Genomic DNA, 22584 nt, shown 5'->3' on the forward strand with positions numbered 1-22584 from the left:
ACAGGCAACAAAAGGAAACACTAAATAACTCTGACACTACCAAAATTAGTTTCTTTTAAACATCAAACAACACTATCAACTGCTGGGTGTCACCGGCACAAGCCTGTCATCCTAGCTACTTAGGAGGCTAATGCCTGGACGCTCAAGGTTTGAAGTCAAACCAGGAAGAAAAGTATTCAAGACTCCATCTTCAGAATAACCAGCAAAAAGCCAGCCAGGAGGCATAGCTCTAGTGGTAGAATGCCAGGTGAGCAAGCAAGCTGAGCAAGTATAAGGTCCTGAATACTAGCAAAAAAAAAACCTCACACAAAACCCCTGCCAAAACAAATATACTATCAAGGTGAAAAGACCATTGAAAGAATAGGAGGAAATATTTGCAGTGACTACATCTGATGTGTCAGGTGTTCAAATGTGGAAAGACTTCTTACAGCTTAACAACCCAAAGAAACCAATTTAAAAACAGGGAAAAGACTTGAATAGACGTTTCTCCTCTAAAGAATACATACGTGTCCAATAGTACATGAAAAGTTGTTCATTAGTCATTTAAAGATATACAAATTAAGATTATGATGAGATAGGTGTTCACAACCACTAAGAAGGCCAAAATTGAGTGAATGAATGAAAGAAATCAGGAAAATTCTAAATAACATCACAGTAAGATCCTACTACATACTAACTAGAATTGTTAAAGTTAGAAAGATTGGCAGTATCAAATATTAAAAAAAAAAACCCTCCCAAGTGGAACTACAAAATAAAATTTTAAATTACCTGCTATTATCCAGCATATTAACACCAGTATTGTAAGGTAGTCATTATTTTTTTGTTTTACAAATGAAGCTTTAAAACGTGTCTAATTGGGCTGGGGATATGGCCTAGTGGCAAGAGTGCTTGCCTCGTATACACGAGGCCCTGAGTTCAATTCCCCAGCACCACATATACAGAAAATGGCCAGAAGTGGCGCTGTGGCTCAAGTGGCAGAGTGCTAGCCTTGAGCAAAAAGAAGCCAGGGACAGTGGTCAGGCCCTGAGTCCAAGCCCCAGGACTGGCCAAAAAAAAAAAGTGTCTAAGTAGCAGGAATGAGATTTAAATACAGGAATTCTGATCACAGACTTTTTCACTTTTGTCACTCTTTCACATTTGTATTTCAAATTTGTATTACTTTGGTAAATCATTGGCCTATCTCTGGCAAGATTAGAAAACCATAGCAGTTACACAGCAACAAACTAAATGCTAAATACTATGTTGAAAATGAACTATACAGTTTATGGATGAAAACAGGAGGGAAAAACTGGGAGAGAGCAAGGAAAGGGGTAACATTGTTTAAAAAGAATTGTACTCATTACCTGACTTATGTAACTGTAACCCCTCGGTACATCACCTTTACAATAACAATAAACAAATTTGAAAAAAAGTTTTAGTTACTCAAAGGAATTTCAATTCACCATGTCAGTTTGTGAGTATAATGCATCACAATTGATGTCACCCCTTCCATCATTCTCCCCCATCTCTCCCAACCCCACCCATCCTCTCAAGTTACCTGGTTCCATTTTTGCATGTGTACATTGAGTATTATGATTGTATTCTCTCACCCCTTCCTTCCTCCTTCATCTGACCTTCCTTTTCTTGACCTGAATCTTCTACTGACAGCACATATTCCGGCTTTCTGGTATTTATTTTGTTAAATTGGAAGTTAGTTGTTCAAAGGTCTCATTTAGGTAGTTGTTTTCAGTCATTTCTGTGAATCTTGGTGGCAGTTTATATTCTCTTGGCTCAACATCTAGCAATTTACCCATTTCTTCTTGATTTTCTGCTTCCAGTTCCACTTGTCCTATACAGACAAGGAGCGCTATGAAAATGAAGAAAGACCAGAGGTCCAGAAGCAAATGCTCATTGATATGGCCAAGAAGCTCCCAGTGTACACAAGAACCGGAAGTGGAGGTCAGTTTCTCCAAAGTCATCTAGAGAAAGCAGCTCAACAAAGATCTCAGAAAGACTTAAACCATCTATCTTGTCAGGCTGGCTTTATTTTTGTCCAGTCTTCTGCAATCTACTATACACTTTTTCCCTCAATATTTTATTAAAAATTTTCAAACACATAAAAGTTGAAGAGAACTATAAATAACTGATGCCCACACTGAGTTCTACTGCTCACATTTCAGCATATTTTTTGTTGTCTATCTGTTCATATATCCATCCTTCTACCCATCTTTCCTCAAGTCATCATATTTTCCTGATACATTTAAAAGCAAATAGCAGACGTCAGTACATATCCACTGAAATATCTTTCATTTGGGGGGGATAAGATTTGCATTCAAAACATAGACAAATTTCAAATGCACAACTCAGTGTTTTGTTTTTTTAAATGAATATGTGTAACCAAATACACTCTGTAACCCCTGTAAACATTATCATTACCCCACAAATTTCCACCATACCCCTTCCCAATAAATCCTTATAAGCATAGACAACCACTGTTTTGATTAGCTTTCCACTGTAGGATAGTTTAATCTGTTCTATTATGTTCTTTGACTGGCTTCTTATTTTCAGTATAATGTTGGTGAGATTTATTCAGATTGTTGTATGTTAATTGCTTGTGTTGATGACTAGTATTACATCTTACCAATGTATCAAGACTGGATCAGTTCACAGGGAAATAGACATTTGGGTTGTTTCCAGTGCTTAACTAATGTAAGACAATTTGCTATAAACATCCTTGTACAAGTATTTAAACAAAGATATGCTTTTATTTTTCTCAGGAAAATACCCAGAACAGAATTTTACCTTTAGAATTTATCTTCATGACTAAAATAGTGTTTCCACAACCAGTGCTCCACCATATAAATCTGAAATGCAAGGCTGTTCTGTGAGGTCATCCTAATATTCCAAATAATCCAGAAGTTTGTGTTTTAAGGCTCTGGAAAGTATACTGTCAGACACTAAGGTTCCATTATTGTAACAAATATTTATTAAGATTTTATTATCAAATGTTTTTATAAATATCACAAATAATTAGTAAATAATATAATACAATTAATAATGCTATACAATAAATATGATTATTTGTTATATTTAGTATACTATTCATAGATAAATAGAAATACTGTTACTTATTATTAAATATTATATTTTAGTATTAAATATTTTGTAATTAAATATTATGATGATGTCAAATGACAAGTGGAGGCTTTTTAATATGGTATAGGTATTAGACCATATTAAGAACTTATTATTACAGCAGTGCTATCACAGCAACTATGAAAAATACAACATGAATAAGTCTCAAGGAGAAATTTTTAAAGTCTTTATTTACACTGTAATGTTTGTGGTTGGAAGTGACACAATGTCTGAGATACACTTTAAATATTCAAATAAAAAGCCAAAGGAAAAAAATAGATGAAATAAAAAAATGGCAATATTGACAGTTAATGATGCATGGGTTTATGTACTATTACCTCTACTTTTAGTGGATGCTTGAAAACGTGCCTAAAACTATTTTAAGTGATTAATGAAATTGAGGCATTCTGAGCATTGAGAATACAGAATTTAATAGAAATACTCATATGTTATTTAATTTCAGGCAATAGTAAACAAAATAATGTGATAGAGCAGAGGCTATGAGCTAGCAAATTTGACTTAGAAATATTTTTTGTTAAATGTCTAATGTGTGTCTTTTTATTGACATTATTTCATGTCATATATATTGTATGGCATAATATTCAAGACAGATATACAGTGTGTAATATCAAATCAAGGAAATTAGCATTTCTACCTCTTTAAACATTTATCACTTTTTGTGCTAGGTACCTTCTTCCTTACTGATAGTTCTTTATAAAATATATAAGTTGTTAGAATGAATGTTCACCGGACTGTATTGTAGAACATCAGAATTTTTCCCTCTGAAATGACTGAATTTAGCTACCTGACTTTCAGTGACCATTGTTTTCCTTATTTCTATGAAATTGACCTTCTCAAAATTCTTTGTCATTTAAGCAAAAACATGAAGCAATTGCCCTTCTGTGTCTATCATAAATATCATATATACCCTTAACATAATGACCTCTATTTCCATCCATGTTGCCACAAACTATGGGATTTCACTCTTTTTATGGCTCAACAACAGTCTAGGGTTTTTGTCCAGGTTTTTGTTATCAGTTCTTTAATCCGTGTGTACCTGGGCTGATTCCATAGCTTGGTTATAAGCAGTGATGCTATAAGCATAGGCTTGTAGATATCTTGATTATATGCTGACTTACACTCTTGTTTATATACCCAAGAATTGATCATGTGGTAATTATATATATATTTTTTTATTTTTTATTTTTTATTAATTGAACATAAATTTTTTTTTTACAAGGTGTTGTGCAAAGAGGGTGCAGTTACATAATAGGGCAGTGTGTACATTTCTTGTGATATCTTACAACCTGTTTTTCCATCCCTTGTCTAGGTCAGGTAGACCCATATGCAATATACAATGTATCAAGCACATATACAGTGTTCACAGACTTGGTCTCTACTGTCTCTCCATCTCCCTTTGTTAACAGTCATATATCAGGGAGATCATGCCCCTTTGTTTTCTGTGTTCTAGGCTTGTCTCACTCAACATTATTTGTTCGAGTTCTGACCATTTCCCTGCGAATAATAATATTTCACCATTCCTAATCGCTATGTAGTATTCCATTGTGTATAAGTACCATATTTTTTGGATCCATTCGTCTGTGGAGGGGCATCTGGGTTGTTTCCAAATTTTGGCTATTGTGAATTGTGCCGCGATAAACATGGAAGTACAAATGTCCTTTTGATATCTTGGGTTTTGCTGTTTAGGATAGATGCCTAGGAGTGGTATGGCTGGGTCATAGGGTAGGACTATATTGAGCTTTTTGAGAAACCTCCATACTGTTCTCCAAAGTGGTTGTACTAATTTGCACTCCCACCAACAATGGAGAAGGGTTCCTCTTTCCCCACAGCCCCACCAGCATTTGTTGTTTCCTGAGTTCAGAGTATAGGCCATTCTAACTGGGGTGAGGTGGTATCTCAGGGTTGTTTTTATTTGCATTTCCATTACTAGCAGGGATGTTGAGCATTTCCTCATGTGTTTCTTTGCCATTTTTATATCTTCTCTTGTGAAGTCTCTCTTTAGCTCTTTTGCCCATTTCCTAATAGGTTTATTGGGCTTGGAGGGGCTTAGTTTTTTGAGTTCTCTGTAGATGACCGATATCAGGCCTTTGTCTGTTGCTGTGCTGGTAAATATCCTTTCCCATATCGTTGGCTGTCTTTCTTTTTTTTTTTTTATGTGTTTTACTTTTTTTTTTTTTATTAATTGGACATAAATTTTTTTACAAGGTGTTGTGCAAAGAGGGTGCAGTTACATAGTAGGGCAGTGTGTACATTTCTTATGATATCTTACAACCTGTTTTTCTATCCCTTGTCTAGGTCAGGTTGACATATATGCAATATACAATGTATCAAGAACATATACAGTATTCACAGACTTGGTCTCTACTGTCTCTCCGTCTCCCTTTGTTAACAGTCATATATCAGGGAGATCATGCCCCTTTGTTTTCTGTGTTCTAGGCTTGTCTCACTCAACATTATTTGTTCGAGATCCGACCATTTCCCTGCAAATAACAATATTTCACCATTCCTAATCGCTATGTAGTATTCCATTGTGTATAAGTACCATATTTTTTGGATCCATTCGTCTGTGGAGGGGCATCTGGGTTGTTTCCATATTTTAGCTATTGTGAATTGTGCCGCGATAAACATGGTAGTACAAATGCCTTTTTGATATCTTGGATTTTGCTGTTTAGGATAGATGCCTAGGAGTGGTATGGCTGGGTCATAGGGTAGGTTTATATTGAGCTTTTTGAGAAACCTCCATACTGTTCTCCAAAGTGGTTGTACTAATTTGCACTCCCACCAACAATGGAGAAGGGTTCCTCTTTCCCCACAGCCCCTCCAGCATTTGTTGTTTCCTGAGTTCAGAGTATAGGCCATTCTAACTGGGGTGAGGTGGTATCTCAGGGTTGTTTTTATTTGCATTTCCTTTACTAGCAGGGATGTTGAGCATTTCCTCATATGTTTCTTTGCCATTTTTATATCTTCTCTTGTGAAGTCTCTCTTTAGCTCTTTTGCCCATTTCCTAATAGGTTTATTGGGCTTGGAGGGGCTTAGTTTTTTGAGTTCTCTGTAGATGACCGATATCAGGCCTTTGTCTGTTGCTGTGCTGGTAAATATCCTTTCCCATATCGTTGGCTGTCTTTCTATTTTGGTGGCTATGTCCTTAGCTGTGCAGAAACTTTTTAATTTGTAGTAGTCCCATTTGTCGAGTCTTTCTCCTATTTGTTGTGCCCCTGGGACTCTATTCAGGAAGTTCCTTCCTGTGCCTATAAGTTCTAGTGTCTTTCCTACTCTGTCCTTCAGTAGTTTCAAGGATTCAGGTCTGATGTTGAGGTCCTTGATCCATTTTGAGTTGATCTTGGTGCATGGTGATAGGCTTGGGTCTACTTTGAGTTTTCTGCATATGGCTGCCCAGTTCTCCCAGCACCAGTAGTTGAAGAGGCTATGTTTATTCCATTGTATATCTTTAGCTCCTTTGTCGAATATCAGTTGGCTGTAAGAGTGCGGTTTTATTTCTGGGTCTTCAATTCTAATCCACTGGTCTTCCAATCTGTTTTTATACCAATACCATGCTGTTTTTGTTATGATGGCCTTGTAGTAGAGCTTGAAGTCTGGTATGGTGATACCTCCTGCACTATGTTTTTTGCCTAGAATTGCTTTGGCTATTCTAGGTTTTTTGCTGTTCCATATGAATTTATGGATTGTTTTCTCTATTTCAGTGAAGAATGTGGCTGGGATTTTGATAGGTATTGCATTGAATTTGTATACCAATTTGGGCAATATGGCCATTTTCACTATATTGATTCTGCCTACCCATGAGCATGGGAGGTCTTTCCATCTCCTTGTGTCTTCTTTGATTTCCCTTATTAGATTTTTGTAGTTTTCATTGAATAGGTCCGTCACGTCCTTGGTTAAGTTGATCCCTAGGTACTTTATTCTTTTTTTGGCTACTGTAAATGGAATTGTTTCCATAATTTCCTTTTCTGTTTGTCTATTGCTGGTGTACAGGAAAGCTGCTGACATTTGTGGATTAATTTTGTATCCTGCTACTTTGCCAAATTGGTTTATTAGATGTAGGAGTTTGGGTACTGAGTTTTTTGGGTCCTTGAGATATAAGATCATGTCGTCTGCGAACAGGGATAACTTGATTTCTTCCTTGCCGACGTGGATCCCTTTGATGTCCTCCTCTTGCCTTATTGCTATGGCTAGGGATTCCAGCACTATGTTGAACAGAATTGGGGAGAGTGGGCATCCTTGTCTTGTTCCTGTGTTTAGGGGGAATGATTTAAGTTTCTCTCCATTTAATATGATCTTAGCAGTTGGTCTGTTGTATATGGCTTTTATTGTTTTGAGGAATGTTCCATCTATTCCTGTTCTCTCCAAAGCTTTTAATAGGTATGGATGTTGTATTTTGTCGAAGGCTTTTTGGGCATCGACTGAGATAACAATGTGATTCTTGATTTTAGTTCTGTTTATGTGGTGAATTACATTGATTGATTTACGGATGTTGAACCATCCTTGTGACTGAGGGATGAAGCCTACTTGGTCATGATGTATGATTTTCTTGATCAGTTTCTGGATCCTGTTAGCTAATATTTTATTGAGGAGCTTTGCATCTGTGTTCATTAGTGATATTGGTCTGTAGTTCTCTTTTTTTGTTGGATCTTTGCCTGGTTTGGGGATGAGTATGATATTAGCTTCGTAGAATGAGTTTGGGATTTCTCCCTCCGTTTCTATTTCGCGGAAGAGTTTGAGGAGTATTGGAATTAGCTCCTCACTAAAGGTTTTGTAGAATTCGTTGGTGAATCCATCTGGGCCTGGGCTTTTCTTAGTAGGGAGGTTCTTGATTACCTCTTGTATCTCACCGTAAGTTATTGGTTTATTTAGTTGATTTATTTCTTCTTGGTTCAGTTTGGGCAGTTTGTACTTCTGTAAGAATTGATCCATTTCTGTAAAATTATTGTTTTTTGCTGAGTAGAGGTTTTGGAAATAGCTCCTTATGATTGTTTGAATATCGTGTGTACTTGTTGTTATTTTTTTCTGTGGAGTCCCTGATTTTATGAATATGAGTCTCTTCTCTTCTTTTTTTTGTGAGTCTTGCAAGGGGTCTGTCAATTTTGTTTATTTTCTCAAAGAACCAGCTTTTAGTCTTATTTATTTGTTGAATGGTCTTTCTATTTTCAATCAGATTTATCTCTTCTTTAATCTTTGTGATCTCTCCCCTCCTAGTCGTTTTAGATTCTGTCATTTCTTGTTTCTCCAGTTGTTTTAGTTTCATCGTGAGGGTATTCACCTGCTCTGCTTCCATTCTTTTAATATGGGTGCTGAGTGCAATTATCTTGCCCCTCAGTACTGCCTTAGCTGTGTCCCATAGGTTTCTTTGTGATGTGTTTTCTTTGTCATTGTGGCTTATGAATTCGTTGATTTCATCTTTAATTTGATCTGTGGCCCAAGTGTTGGATAGCAGCGTGGGGTTTAGCCTCCAAGAGTGTGTATAGGCTCTGTGGTATCCTTTGTTGTTGAGGGTTACCTTTAATCCACTGTGATCAGATATAATACATCGGATGATGTCAATACTTTTGTATTTGCTGAGGTTCTTTGTGTGGGCTATGACGTGGTCTATTTTGGAATATGATCCATGGGCTGCTGAAAAGAAGGTGTATTGGGTCTCTGTAGGTTGGAAGGTTCTATATAGGTCTGTTAGATCCATTTGGGAAATGGTGTTATTTAGGTTCTCAGCTCCCTTACTAATCCTCTGGGTGTTGGATCTGTCTCTTGGAGAGAGAGGAGTATTAAAGTCACCCACTATGATTGTGTTTGCATCTATCTTGCTCTGTAATTCTGTGAGAATTTGCTTGACATATGTCGGGCCTCTTTTGTTCGGTCAGTATACACTTATCACCGTGATGTCTTGATTCTGGATTTTTCCTTGTATTAATATGTAGTGTCCTTCTTTGTCTTTTTGAGTGGACTTTAAAGAGAAGTCCAGCTTGTCTGAGATCAGAATGGCTACACCTGCCATTTTGGTGGGTGCATTTGCTTGGTAGATCTTGCTCCATCCTTTCATTCAAAGCCTGTTTTTGTCCCTTGCTGTAAGGTGGGTCTCTTGTAGACAGCAGATGTCAACTTTTTGTTTGCGGATCCATTCTGCCAGTCTGCTCCTCTTACTCGGGGAGTTTAAGCCATTTATATTTAAAGAGATCAAGGATAAGGGTGTTTTTTCTCCTTCCATTTTCTTGTTGGGCTGTTTTTTCCTGTTTTTTTTTTTTTTTTTTTTCTTGTCTTTAGTGAGCTGGTCTTTCTGCTGGACTTTGGCTATTGAAGTTTCTTTCTGATTCTGTCTGTGTGTCTTTTACGATCTCTGTTGGGTGGGCTTCCCCTCTTAATATTCGCTGTAGGGCTGGTTTTTTATTCACATACTCCTTTAGCTCCTCTTTGGTGTGGAAAGATCTGGTTCTCCCTTCTAATGTGAACTCCAGTTTCGCTGGATATTTGATCCGAGGTTGTAAATTGTTATTCTGAAGTACTTGGATGGTGTTCTTCCACTCACTTCGAGCTTGGTAAGTTTGTGTGGATAAGTCGGATGTTATTCGAATCCTCTTCCCATTGAAAAAAGTTTCCTTCTTCGCTTTGGCTGAATTCAGAATTTGCTCTTTAATCTTGAGGTCTGTAGTCTTGAATATTATGTGCCTTGGGGTGGTTTTCCTGGGGTAGGCCTGCCAGGTGTCCTATGGGCTTCGGTTACCTGGATGGGGTCCCCTGTGAGATTGGGGAAGTTTTCTGCAATAACTTTATTGAGAACATGATTAAGCCCTCTGCTCTGATATTCGGCTCCTTCTTCTATTCCAATTATGCGCAGATTATATCTCTTGTCTTTGTCCATTAGTTCCTGGATTAATCTTCCCTGAAGCTTCACCTTTTCTTGGAGTGTGGTCATTTTCTGGTTGTTGTCAGCTGCTTCATCGTCCAGGCGAGAGATTCTGGATTCCATATGGTCAACTCTTTGTGTTATGGTTTCAATTGTGCAGTTTATGGATGTCAGAGAGCTATTTATGGTTGTCATATCAGCTCTGATCGTGGAGATTTCTTCCTTTAAAGAGTTGTATTTTAAATCTATTTTTTCATGCATTTCAATTCTCAGGGTGTGGAGATTTTCTTTAAAGGCAGCTTGCATTGTATCCATTTTTGCTTCCATTTCTTTAAACGAGGCTTGCATTGTATCCATTTCTTTCTTGGCTTCCTGGGTGTCCTTCCAGATTTCCGCTCTAAACTCCTGGAATTGTTTTCTGATTTCATTTCTGACCCTTTCGATCATTCCTGTTAACATGGCCTCATTTGCTTTTTTATTCTCCATCTCCTCTTCAGTCGTGCTGCTTTTTGGAGCTGGCGAGTTGGCTTGTCCTTTGATGAACTGAGTTATGTTTCTTTGTGATTTGCGCATCTGGAGGTCTGTGTTGGTCTTCCCTCCCTTCTGTGTAGGCGTGTCTACGGCAGCAGGTGCTGTTGTTGTGGCCCCGCCCACCAGTGCAGGGCACGCCTACCAGAGCGGGCGCTTTCGCCGGGGCCCCGCCCTCCTGTGCACTGTGAGTCCCCTACAACAGGCACTTTAGCGGGGTCTGCCTCCCAGAGCGAGCCCTGGGTTGTTGGGTTGTGCTTGCGCCCTCCCGCGAGTCCGTTGGGGGGGGGAGGCAGTATGTGTGGGGCCCAGTGGGATCGACTGTCCGGGTGTGGCTTGGCACCCTCAGACCTCGCCTCCGCTGCGAGGAGGGGGAATGAGATCAGGCTCAGGTGACCCTGCTGGGCTGGTATTGCCCACCAGCGCCTGTGATTTTAGTTGTAAGAGTCCGCAAGGTCCAGGCGCCTCGGGTGGGGCTTGCCCTGCCGGCCGTCCCCCGGCCCCTGTTGGGAAGGGGACGGGGCCGGTTCTGCCATTTCAGGAACCTGTGGGGGCTTGGGGCTGTTCCGCCCTTCCCCTGCTAGACTGGCTTCCCAGCGCCTGATGGGAGCTTCCCGCCTGATTTGGGGGTTCTTTGTTCCCACGGGAGTGGGGAGGGGGAGGGAGGGAGATTTAGCTTCTTTGTCGGGCTTGGGTCTCCCGTTGGGGGAAGGGATTATGGGGGACTCACTTTTGCTGCTTTGTGTGTGTGTCCCGCGCAGCCGTTGGCCCTTCAGGGGTTGGCGAAGTGTTGTGGTGGCTTCCCCCGTTCCCTCTTTCTGCCGTGCTGGGTTCCCTTGTCCGAATCCGGTGTGGACCCGAACTTCTCGTCGCTGCCGGTGTGTGTCTTGGTCCGCACCCTGCCTTGTGTCCGTGGGGTCTCCCGCTATCTGGATTCTGCGCTCCTGGCAGCCTGTCTGCCGATCACCGGGTTCCCCTTTCCCAGCCTGACCCTGTTTGGGCCAGGGTCGGCTGGTGGGGGGAGGTGCCCCGGTGAATCTCCGGCTCCGTGTAGGTTTTCGGTTCTTCTTTTTTGCTCCTTTTTGTTTTCCTGCGTTTCTCCACTGCTTCTGGATGCAGGTTTTGCTGGGTTCTAGGTGGGGTGTTGGGTGTTGGAGTTCCCAGCTCGCTATTCAGTTGGTGCAAGTCGGGGTGCTTCCCTATTCTTTCGGCGCCATCTTTCTCCCTCTCTCTATATATTTTTGGCCAGTCCTGAGCCTTGGACTCAGGGCCTGAGCACTGTCCCTGGCTTCTTCCCGCTCAAGGCTAGCACTCTGCCACTTGAGCCACAGCGCCGCTTCTGGCCGTTTTCTGTATATGTGGTGCCGGGGAATCGAACCTAGGGCCTCGTGTATCCGAGGCAGGCACTCTTGCCACTAGGCTATATCCCCAGCCCTTGTTTTGTTTTGATAGCCCTGGGGCTTGAACTTGGGGCCTGGGCACTGTCCCTGAACTTCTTTTGCTCAAGGCTAGCACTCTACCACTTGAGCCACAGCTCCATTTCTGGCTTTTTGCTAATTTATTGGAGATAAGAGTATCATGGACATTTCTGCCTGGGCTGGCTTCGAACCATGATCTTAAGATCTCAGCCTCCTGAGTAGCTGGGTTTATAGGCATGTGCCACCAGCACCCAGTGGTAGTTATGTTTTTAGTTTCTTGCAAAATATCCATTCTGATTTCCATAGTAGCTGCACTAATTTACTTTCCCATCAGTAGTGTGAATGAATCACTTTCCCCCATATTCACACCAGCGTTTTGTTTGTTTTCTTGATTGCCATTCCGGCTGGAATGAGATAGAATAGAATCTAAGTATTGATTTGATTGTGTTCCCTTTATGGCCAAGAATGTTGAACATGAACATTTCTCCATGTATTTAACAGCCATTTGAGACATAACTGTTCAATTCACTTATCCATTTATTTATTAAAGTATATATTCTTTTGGTATTTAATTATATATTATATATATCTATATATATATATATAATCTTTATTACTGCCTCAATCCCATTGCCTGTTAAAAAAATCTCTGATTTATATTCTCTTGGCTCAGCATCTACCAATTTACCCATTTCTTCTTGATTTTCTTTTCTCTCTTTTCTTTTTTTTTAATTGATGCTGGGGCTTGAACTCAGGGCCTCAAATGCTCTCACTTGGCTTTTTCACTCAAGGCTGGCATTCTACCAGTTGAGCCACACCTCCACTTCCTCTTCTTGATTTTCCAGTATTAAAATACAGGTGTTGAGAGTATCCCTTAGTGACCCTTTGAATTTTATTGGCATTTCTTGATATCCCCTTTCTTATCTCTGATTTTGTTGAACTCTGCCTTCTCCTACTTTCTCTTGGTTAGTTTGACCAAAGTTTGTCTTGTTTCATTGATTCTTCATAGCATTCTCTTAGTTTCCATTTCAGTAAGATCTATCTCTGCCCCGATCGCTTATTGGTTTTGAGGTTGGCTTGTTCATATTTTCTAGGATTCTGAAGTGCATCATTGGATTATTTACTTGAGACCTGATTTTTTTAATGTATGTGCTCATAGCTATAGACTTCTATCTTAGCACTGTCTTTTCTGTGTCCCAAAGCTCTGGTAAGTAGTATTTTTCATTTTCATTTGATTCTAGGTCTTTAAAAAAAAGAACTCCTTGTATTTCTTTGATAACCCACTGAGCATTTAGCAGTGTATTAGTTCAGTCTCCATGTGTTTCAGTGTTTTCTGTAGTTTTCTTTGCTGTTAATTTCTAGTTTTTATTCCATAGTGGAATGATACCATACAGGAAGTTGTTCCAACTTCTTGTAATTGCAGTATGCCATAAAATATGATCTTTTAAATAGAAAGTTCATAGGCTTCTGAGAAGAATGTATATTCTGTGACTGTTGAATGGAATACCCTGGAGGTGCCTATAAGTCCGTTTTCCCTGTTGTATCATTTAAATCTGAGGCTCCTAGCTTGATTCTTTTGGCCTGGATTTTTTTGGTTAGAGTGGGATAGCAAAGTGACGTACTATCTTTTTGTCATATTTCTTATGTTTCTGCTTTGGGATTTTTAATCAACCATTGTCTTTTACTTGAAATGTTCTTAATACTTAGGCAGGACAGCAGAGTGTTACAAATGTGGTGCTGTTGCTCACCACTGGACTAGGAATATAGCCCAGTAGCCAGACATGCTATTTGGGACTGTCACTTACTATTCATATAAAGACAAATTTGCTTCAGTCTTTTGTGGTTCCTGGTGTTCAGGTTGCTGCTATCTGTGAGCTAAGGGTGGGACAGGTCAGGGGTTAGTCATTTAATTTTGTCTGGCCTTGAACTCATGGCCTGGGTGCTGTTCCTGAGCTTTTTGACTCAAGGCTTGTACCCCACTATGTTCTCGAGGATCAGTTGTCTGCTTCTAGACTGCTTTTAAGTTTACAAGCTTCCCTTTCTTTTCAGTAAGAGATGTTGCTAGCTGCAAGAAGCTTTACATTGTGGGCTGAGCAGGTTGTGATTTGCATCTCAGTTTTTGATCCTAGGAGTATCCCTCAAATGTGTAAGAAAGTGTGGAGGGGGAGCAAAGAGAGCTCTGACTTTTACAGTGGCAGGGGAGAACTGGAGGTAGAAGGGGGGACTCAGACATTTCTGCCTGCTGACCTCTGTGATTCCAAACCCTGGCCCACCTACTCACCTCCCTGCAGGAGGGAGGTGGCTGGGGAAAATCATCCTTGGCTCAGAACTCTAGGTCTCTTACCTAGAAGCAAACAACAAGGAGGCAAGAGGCAGCTCCTAGTCTCGTCTCTATGCTTTTAGATGAGACTGGGGAAATCCTATGAGTCACAGGACTCAGGTTCAGAGCTCTCCAATCAACATACATTCATAGCCAGGAGATACAATGCTTGATCTCTGAGCCCTCTTCTAGCCATGGGATTGATGCTGTGTGTTGGTGGGAATCACACTTTACCAGGGAAGATGAGGCCACTAGCTACAGTGCCCAAGCTCTCTGCTACTATGTCAGACTTTCTCCATCACTATCACAACCTCTTATGGCCAACCCACACCCAGTTACTGTGACAGACACTGTGAACCATGATTGTTTCTCTTTTTTCTTTTTCTTTTTTTTGCCAGTCCTGGGCCTTGGACTCAGGGCCTGAGCACTGTCTGTCCCTGGCTTCTTTTGCTCAAGGCTAGCACTCTGCCACTTGAGCCAAAGCACCACTTCTGGCTGTTTTCTATATATGTGGTGCTGGGGAATCGAACCCTGGGCCTCATGTATACAAGGCAAGCACTCTTGCCACTAGGCCATATTCCCAGCCCCTGTTTCTCGTTTTCATATCCCACAGTAGCTCAGTATAAAGGAAGAAGTCCCCTCTCAAGATGGTGCCTTGCTATAGTTTTCCCAAGCTAAGGGGAGTGGTGAAAAGTCTTTGTCTTCTTGTAGGCTAGCTTGCCATACAGGAGCAGTCACTGTCACACCTGATCCTCACCCCGAGTTTAATATTTACTGGAACTACAGGCTTCTCTCCAATGTAGAATTGCTAATTCTCTTGCCAGGAGCATCTGGTTTACCTTTTGGCTATGTCTTCAGCTTCCCTTTCACCTTGGGGAACTGGGGTTGGAGCTGCAACTGTTTTCTAATTTTCCCTGTCATCTTTCTATTTCTCCATGACTTTTAGCTGTCCATCACCTCTTTTATGATTCCTGATGCTTTGTCTCTCTCTTCAGAATATAGTCTGCTTTTGTTAATGTGACTTTCCTCATTTGTGGAGTCAAACGGATGATACTTATAATCCACTGTTTCATCTTGTGTTCTCTACAAATGGTTATTCTAAGAACCACTGTCTTTACCAGAAGTTTTATTATTCACCTTACACATTGTAACTTCTGGAGACAGGAGATACATCCTTGTTTTCAGACAGAAAATTTAGAATAAAAATAAACTAATTTTTTCCTGAGATAACTCAAGCAATTGCTTCTAGTTTTAAAAAAAATACAACATCTTATGATCAGTTATCCACATATGAAACTTTTCCTCTTTCCTTCAACACCTCCTCACCCCACAGTACTTCTAAGACTCATCCAACAAGGGAAAAATATACCTACCTACTATAATTCTATGTGATTGCCTTTTGTTTGTCAGCTCGATATGAGTTCAACTATGTATAATCCTTGTATTATAAGCCATCCAGATAAATTAATAAAATGTCAGATCGTACATTGATCCCTAACAAACACTAACCATTTTATTTCTCCTTTAGCTGTACGATTCTGTGACCGGTGCCATCTGATCAAGCCAGATCGCTGCCACCACTGTTCTGTCTGTGCCATGTAAGTGACAGCTATATTTTCCCTAGGCTGAGCTTGGCCACTGATGGTTGCCTAGACAACAAAATGACTGATCCTAACATGTAACTATGCCCAGATAAGAGCATTTCTTTTCCATCCTAATGAGCACATGCCAAACACCCTCACTGGGATGATGAGGATTCAAGCTATTCTAAAGATAGAAAGACAACTAAAATCACATTTTAAAAATAACATTTTTATTTTAGAACAGTTTTATGTATATAGATTTATTGTGAAGATAGTTCTCATCTATCCTAGACTTACTTTTCCCTATTATTAACATATTCCATTGCTATTATATGCTTGTTAACAATTAAACCAATATTGGTATATTATTTTCAACTGAGAAATCTATATTTAAATATCCCTAGGGGCATAGTCAAAGTAGTAGAGTACCAGCCTAACAAGTTCAAGGCTCTGGGTTCAAATTCCAGTACCCCTAAAACAACAATAACACCCCCCTAAATATCCTCAATTTCCTTCAGTGTCCTTTATCTGTCTAGGATTCCATCCAAAATACAGATGACCTTGACAGTTTTCAGGACTAAAGGTTAAAGTGTTTCATAGAATTTTCCTAAATAGAAATTTGTGTGATCATTTCTCATGATCATTAGACTGGGGTAATGTGATTATGAAAAGAAAGCCACAGATATAAAGCACCCATTCCCATTTAATCAAATCAAGGGTATTGATAAACATGAGTTTTCACTGCAGTAGTAATCTTGATCATCTGGCTGAGCTATTGCTTGTCAGGTTTTTGCACTGTAAAATTATTCCACCTTTTCCTTTCTATGCTATGCCCCTTAGAATGAAGTCATTATTCACAGCTTACATTGAAGGAATGGGGAGTTATATTCCCTCTCCTTGAAAGTGGAATATCTGCATAAATTGTTTGAAATTCTTCTGAACTAGATGTGTGTCCCTTCTGTCCCATTTATTTATTTATTTATTTATAGCAGTATAAAGCCATAGATATTCATTTTCTGTTATGACCCAATACTACCTTATTTATTTTGTGGCTCTGGTTGTACCAGCTTTATTTTTTTCCTTTTTGTGCTAGTACTAAAGCTTGAACTGAGGGCTCAGAGCTCTTGCTTGGTATTTTTTTGCTCAAGTCTGGTGCTCAACCTCCTAAGCCACATCTCCACTCCTGAGCCACAGCGCCGCTTTCGTTTTTCTGGTGGTTAATTGGAGATAAAGTCTCATGGGCTTTTCTGCCCTGGCTGACCTTGAACCATGGCCCTCAGATCTCAGCCTCCTAAGTACCTAAGTACAGCTATGAGCCACCAACACCTGACTATTCCTGCTTTTTAAATGTGTAATCTTTATAGAAGCCTTTCTTCCTGAGTAGGAGTTGCAGCTATATTTTTCTTCCCTTTAATTCAAACTCAGGCTGTAGGATATGTTTTTTTTTTCCTGCACTTTTATTAAACTGAGTACTGAACAAAAGTAGAGATGACATCTTGGACCTTTTCTCTGTAGTAATACCCTGGAATTCCTTATTCTTCTTAAATGGTGGACATCCAGCCATATAACTCGCTGCTACCATAACCCTAAAATGTGTCATGATTGGCTCATCCTAAGAGTAACAGAGGATATGGTAGTTTTGGAGTTGCTATAGTAGAACTCTGTAAAAGGAGATACTGAAACTATGTAAAAATATTGGTGAACCCTTTGTGAGGTCCACCCCCAGAGGGCTCTATGAAGATGCTCCCCGCCTGTTTAAGTCTCCACCCAGTTACCTGGGTAACCTGTATACCTGGAGGCAGTTACCTCCCTCTTTCCTGAGGTCACATCCTAATCCACTGGGCCACACCTCCCTGCCCCTGCCTTAGTTAAGGCTTGAGGGGGGGATGACTCTCTCTCTTGCCCACTGCAAGCCCCTGTAAGTGTTATTAAAATAGGCAGTTGGGCTGGGAATGTGGCCTAGTGGTAGAGTGCTTGCCTCACATATATGAAGCCCTGGGTTCAATTCTTCAGCACCACATATATAGAAAAGGCCAGAAGTGGCGCTGTGGCTCAAGTGGTAGAGTACTAGCCTTGAGCAAAATGAAGCCAAGGACAATGCTCATACCCTGAGTTCAAGCCCCAGATGGCAATAAAATAAAATAGGCAGCCGATGATGGAGAACACCACGAGGTATTCAGGCAAAGAGAGCTTTATTTTGCCCAACTGTTGGCCTGTGGCCAAGTCCAAGGCACTAGCGGTGAGCAAGAGTCACCCCTCCCCAACAATGCCTTATCTAGGGCAGGGGCGGGAAGGTGGGGTAGATTAGGATGGGACCTAAGGGAACCATGAGGTAACTGCTTCCAGGTATGCTTGTTACCTAGGTAACTGGGCAGAGACTTAAACAGGTGTGGGGGGGGGCACCTGCCTGTAGCCCTCTGGGGGAGGACCTTACACCCCTTGAGTGCAATTTTGAGGTATTGCTTTGTGTCCATAGCCTCACTTACCACACTGTATTTTGTCCCCTTTGTAGGTGTGTTTTAAAAATGGACCATCACTGCCCTTGGTATGTCCCTTTGATTCATTTCTCTCCTCTAAAAGGGTCAAAGTTGCTCAACAGGCCCACTTTTCTAAGCAGAGTTGCAACACATCTATTTCTGCCACCATAATTCACTGGGCTTTGTATCTGTCTGGGGGACAGGGGAGGGGTAACATTTTAAAGCTAGAACAAATAGACCACCTAAGGTATGCTAGTGAATTTCTGAGGTCATGAAACTAATGGTTTCCTGTCCATTAGCTTTAGCAATTGAGCATGGTAATGATATCCAGCATAACTATTTCTTCTGTTCGACATTACACAATTCAATTTTGTTTCTGGCTGGCTTGGTTCTGAAATATTCTCCATTGCAATTCTACAATTTTGTTGTATCAGACCTCGAGACCTCGTGCAAAATCAACCAATTCCAAAGAGAACATGCTACAACTATACAAACTTTAGCTGTAAGTTCTTAGCAACTCAGAGCCAAGATTTCTTGGGTGAGTCAGGGACAAACTGGTGTTTGTGCTTATAAATAAAAGGAAAAACAAGTGAGATGTAAACTTGTTCTTCCAGTCTGTTCCTATTAAAGGACTTCTATCTTTGTTGGGTTTCTGCTTGACACATAATGAAACACCAAGAGTACTTTGCTTCCATCATGGAGTATATTATGTATCCGATTATTCTTAATTAGTACATTCTGATTTCAAATTTGTTTTTCTTTTTCTTTAGGGTTAATAACTGTATTGGATTTTCCAACTACAAATTCTTCCTTCAGTTTTTAGCGTATTCTGTTCTCTACTGCCTGTACATTGCTACAACAGTCTTCAGCTATTTCATCAAATACTGGAGAGTAAGTTACTTTTTTTTATCCTGAAGGGTCCTCCCCTAGAGCAAAGGTGCACCGGCAATGTGTAATGCTATTCACCTGATAGCTGTTATGCCAAGTCGCGAAACCACCACCAAGAAGGCCACCGAGACTCAGACATTCCGAAATGCAATAGCAAGGCAAGACTTTATTCAAGCAGGGCCGTGGCCCGGGCCTTGTCCTACCCACCGACACAGCGGAGGTTAGGAGGCAGCTCCCAGCTGCGATTACACAGAGCTTATAAAGGCAAAAGACAAAGTTACAGCAATCAGGTGTTTAAGCAAGCAAGATTAGGACACAGGTACAAATCTGATTGGCTCAGGGCTCGAGGCATTCTGGGGGCAGTCAGAGTTAAGCATTCCCAGGTGATTAGAGTTCTTGACCAGCTGGGCCCTAATAAGCTTGCCCTGGGTTTGCTCAGACAACAAAACAGGGGCTGCCTGAAAATGGGGTTTACTTTTAACTCTTCATTCCCCCCTTCATTCCCCCCTTCTGATAGGTAACTCGAGAACCAATCATGGTTCTCCTTGCTTATTAGTTTGATTCTGACTGAGAATCGGTAGGGATAGATTGGTATTGTGCCTGCAATACCATAAGTTGTGGTGGCGCTTTACTCAGTTGGTAGCGGGTGTGGCTCAGGAGGAGGTCCAGTCTCATAAAGGGCCTTTAGCTTGAGCCAGATCTCTTGGTGGACTTGCTATAGGGCTCTGAGGGGGCGATAAGCTCATAACAAATGTGATTACAAGTTAGGAATAACATTTAGATGACATCACACAAGTCCCTTAGCCCTGCAGATACAGGTACAGATAAACGTAGTTTTACACCAAAGCCCCAATTCTACCCTATTTATATTAATCTAAAGGAAACATTTTTGTTTCCTCGATCTAAAGTCTTTCCTTATACAGTTTTATAATCTGTGTCTTATAAAATTTAACATATCCCCACTCACACCATCTTCTACTTCCTAACACCATCAGTGACTTACTGCAACATTCTGTGACAATTTACTTTTTAAATCCCTTTCTTATCCAGAGGAAACCATTTCTCTATCCCTTTCTCCAAGGCTTTCTATACTAACCTTCCTCTTTATTTTTTTTCAAATTTTTATTATCAAACTGATGTACAGAGAGGTTACAGTTTCATACGTTAGGCATTGGATACATTTCTTGTACGGTTTGTTACCTTGTCCCTCATACCCCCCTCCCTCCCCGCCTTTTCCCTCCCCCTCCGGAGGTGTTCAGTTCACTTACACCAAACAGTTTTGCAAGTATTGCTTTTGTAGTTGTTTCTCTTTTTTTACCCTGTGTCTCTCAAATTTGGTATTCACTTTGAATTTCCTACTTCCAATACCAGTAAACACGATTTCCAATATACTCAGATAAGATTACAAAGATAGTGTAGGTACAACCACAGGAATGTGATACAAGAACATCATCAATAATAGAATCTACAGATACACATAGGACGTTGAAAGTAGTTACAACTGTGATATAACAATCGTTTCCATAACATGGAGTTCATTTCACTTAGCATCATCTTATGTGTTCATAAGGGTATAGCTATTGGGCCTTGTGATGCTCTGCTATGACTTGCCTAAACCTGTACTAATTATTCCCAATAAGGGAGACCATAGAGTCCATGTTTCTTTGGGTCTGCCTTACTTCACTTAGTATAACTTTTTCCAAGTCCTTCCATTTCCTTACAAATGGAACAATGTCATTCTTTCTGATAGAGGCATAAAATTCCATTGTGTATATGTACCACATTTTCCTGATCCATTCGTCTACTGAGGGGCATCTGGGTTGGTTCCAGCTTCTCGCTATGACAAATTGTGCTGCGATGAACATTGTTGTGCTGGTGGCATTACTGTGATTTTGTTTGTGGTCTTTTGGATAGATACCCAAAAGTGGGGCTGCTGGGTCATAGGGGAGTTCTATATTTAGGCTTCTGAGGAATCTCCATACTGCTTGCCAGAGTGGCTGAACCAGTTTACATTCCCACCAACAATGAAGTAGGGTTCCCTTTTGGCCACATCCCCTCCAACAATTGCTATTGTTAGTTTTCTTGATATATGACATTCTTACTGGGGTGAGATGGAATCTCAATGTTGTTTTGATTTGCATTTCTTTTATGGCCAGTGATATAGAGCATTTTTTCATATGTCTCTTGGCCATTCTCATTTCCTCATCAGAGAAGTTTCTTTGTAAGTCTTTAGCCCACTTGATGAGGTTGCTATTGGTTCTTTGCGGTTTTGTTTTGGAAGAAGGTAATTTTTTTAGTTCTTCATATATTTTAGAGATGAGGCCTTTGTCTGTTGAATGTCTGGTAAAGATCTTCTCCCAGTCTGTGGGCTTTCTGTTTATCTTGCGAGCTATGTCCTTTGCCATGCAGAAGCTCTGCAGTTTGATGCAGTCCCATTTGTCCAACCTTTCTTTGATTTGTAGCCTTTCTGGGTCTTCGTTAAGGAAGTTCCGTCCTGCGCCAAGGAGCCCAAGTGTTTCTCCTACTCCTTCCTTTAGTGTTTTCAGGGTGTCTGTTTTGATTTCGAGGTCTTTAATCCATTTGGAATTGATTTTGGTGCAGGGTGATATATAAGGATCTAGTTTTAGTTTGTTGCATGTGTGAGCCAGTTTTGCCAGCACCACTTGTTAAAGAGGCTATCTTTCTTCCATACTATTGTTTTAGCCCCTTTATCAAAGATTAAGTAGGCCTACTTCTGTGGGTTCAATTCTGGGTCTTCAATTCTGTTCCATTGGTCTTCAGGCCTGTTCCGGTGCCAATACCAAGCTGTTTTTATTACTACAGCTTTATAATACAGCTTGAAGTTGGGTATTGTAATTCCTCCAGCACTGTTCTTTCTGCTTAGGAGTGTTTTTGCTATTCTAGGTCTTTTATTGTTCCATATGAATTTCTGGATTGCTTCCTCTATTTCATTAAAGAATGGTGTTGGGATATTAATGGGTATTGCATTGAATTTGTAGATAGCCTTTGGCAGTATTGGCATTTTGATTATATTAATCCTCCCAATCCAGGAGCATGGGAGGTTTTTCCATTTCCTTAGTTCTGACTTAATTTCATTTTTCAAGCTTTTAAAGTTCTCATCAAAGAGGTCTTTCACTTCATTGGTTAAGATTATTCCTAGGTATTTTATGTTTTGGAGGGCTATTGCAAAAGGAGTTGCTTTCCTGATTTCAGCCTCGGTCTTCAGGTTGTTAGCATAGAGAAAGGCCATTGATTTTTGAAGGTTTATTTTATATCCTGCAACTTTGCCAAAGTTTTGGATCAGCTCTAGTAGCTTGGGGGTAGAGTCTATGGGATTCTTTAGGTATAGGATCATGTCATCTGCAAAGAGAGAAAGTTTAACTTC

The 22584-nt window shown here is 40.3% G+C and overlaps 1 protein-coding gene across 1 annotated transcript in view; it reads left to right on the top strand.

Annotated features, from left to right (window-relative positions):
* The window catches only part of Zdhhc15 (zinc finger DHHC-type palmitoyltransferase 15), a 126438-nt gene that overhangs the window by 40502 nt on the left and 63352 nt on the right, over window positions 1-22584 (top strand). Inside the window, exons 4-7 of the mRNA XM_048335959.1 lie at window positions 1818-1938; window positions 15780-15849; window positions 18347-18379; window positions 19082-19202. Coding sequence (XP_048191916.1) covers window positions 1818-1938; window positions 15780-15849; window positions 18347-18379; window positions 19082-19202 — 345 coding nt within the window. The remainder of the gene's footprint in view (window positions 1-1817; window positions 1939-15779; window positions 15850-18346; window positions 18380-19081; window positions 19203-22584) is intronic.

The sequence above is a fragment of the Perognathus longimembris genome, chromosome 28 (genome assembly GCF_023159225.1).
Source record: "Perognathus longimembris pacificus isolate PPM17 chromosome 28, ASM2315922v1, whole genome shotgun sequence".
NCBI lineage: Eukaryota > Metazoa > Chordata > Mammalia > Rodentia > Heteromyidae > Perognathus > Perognathus longimembris.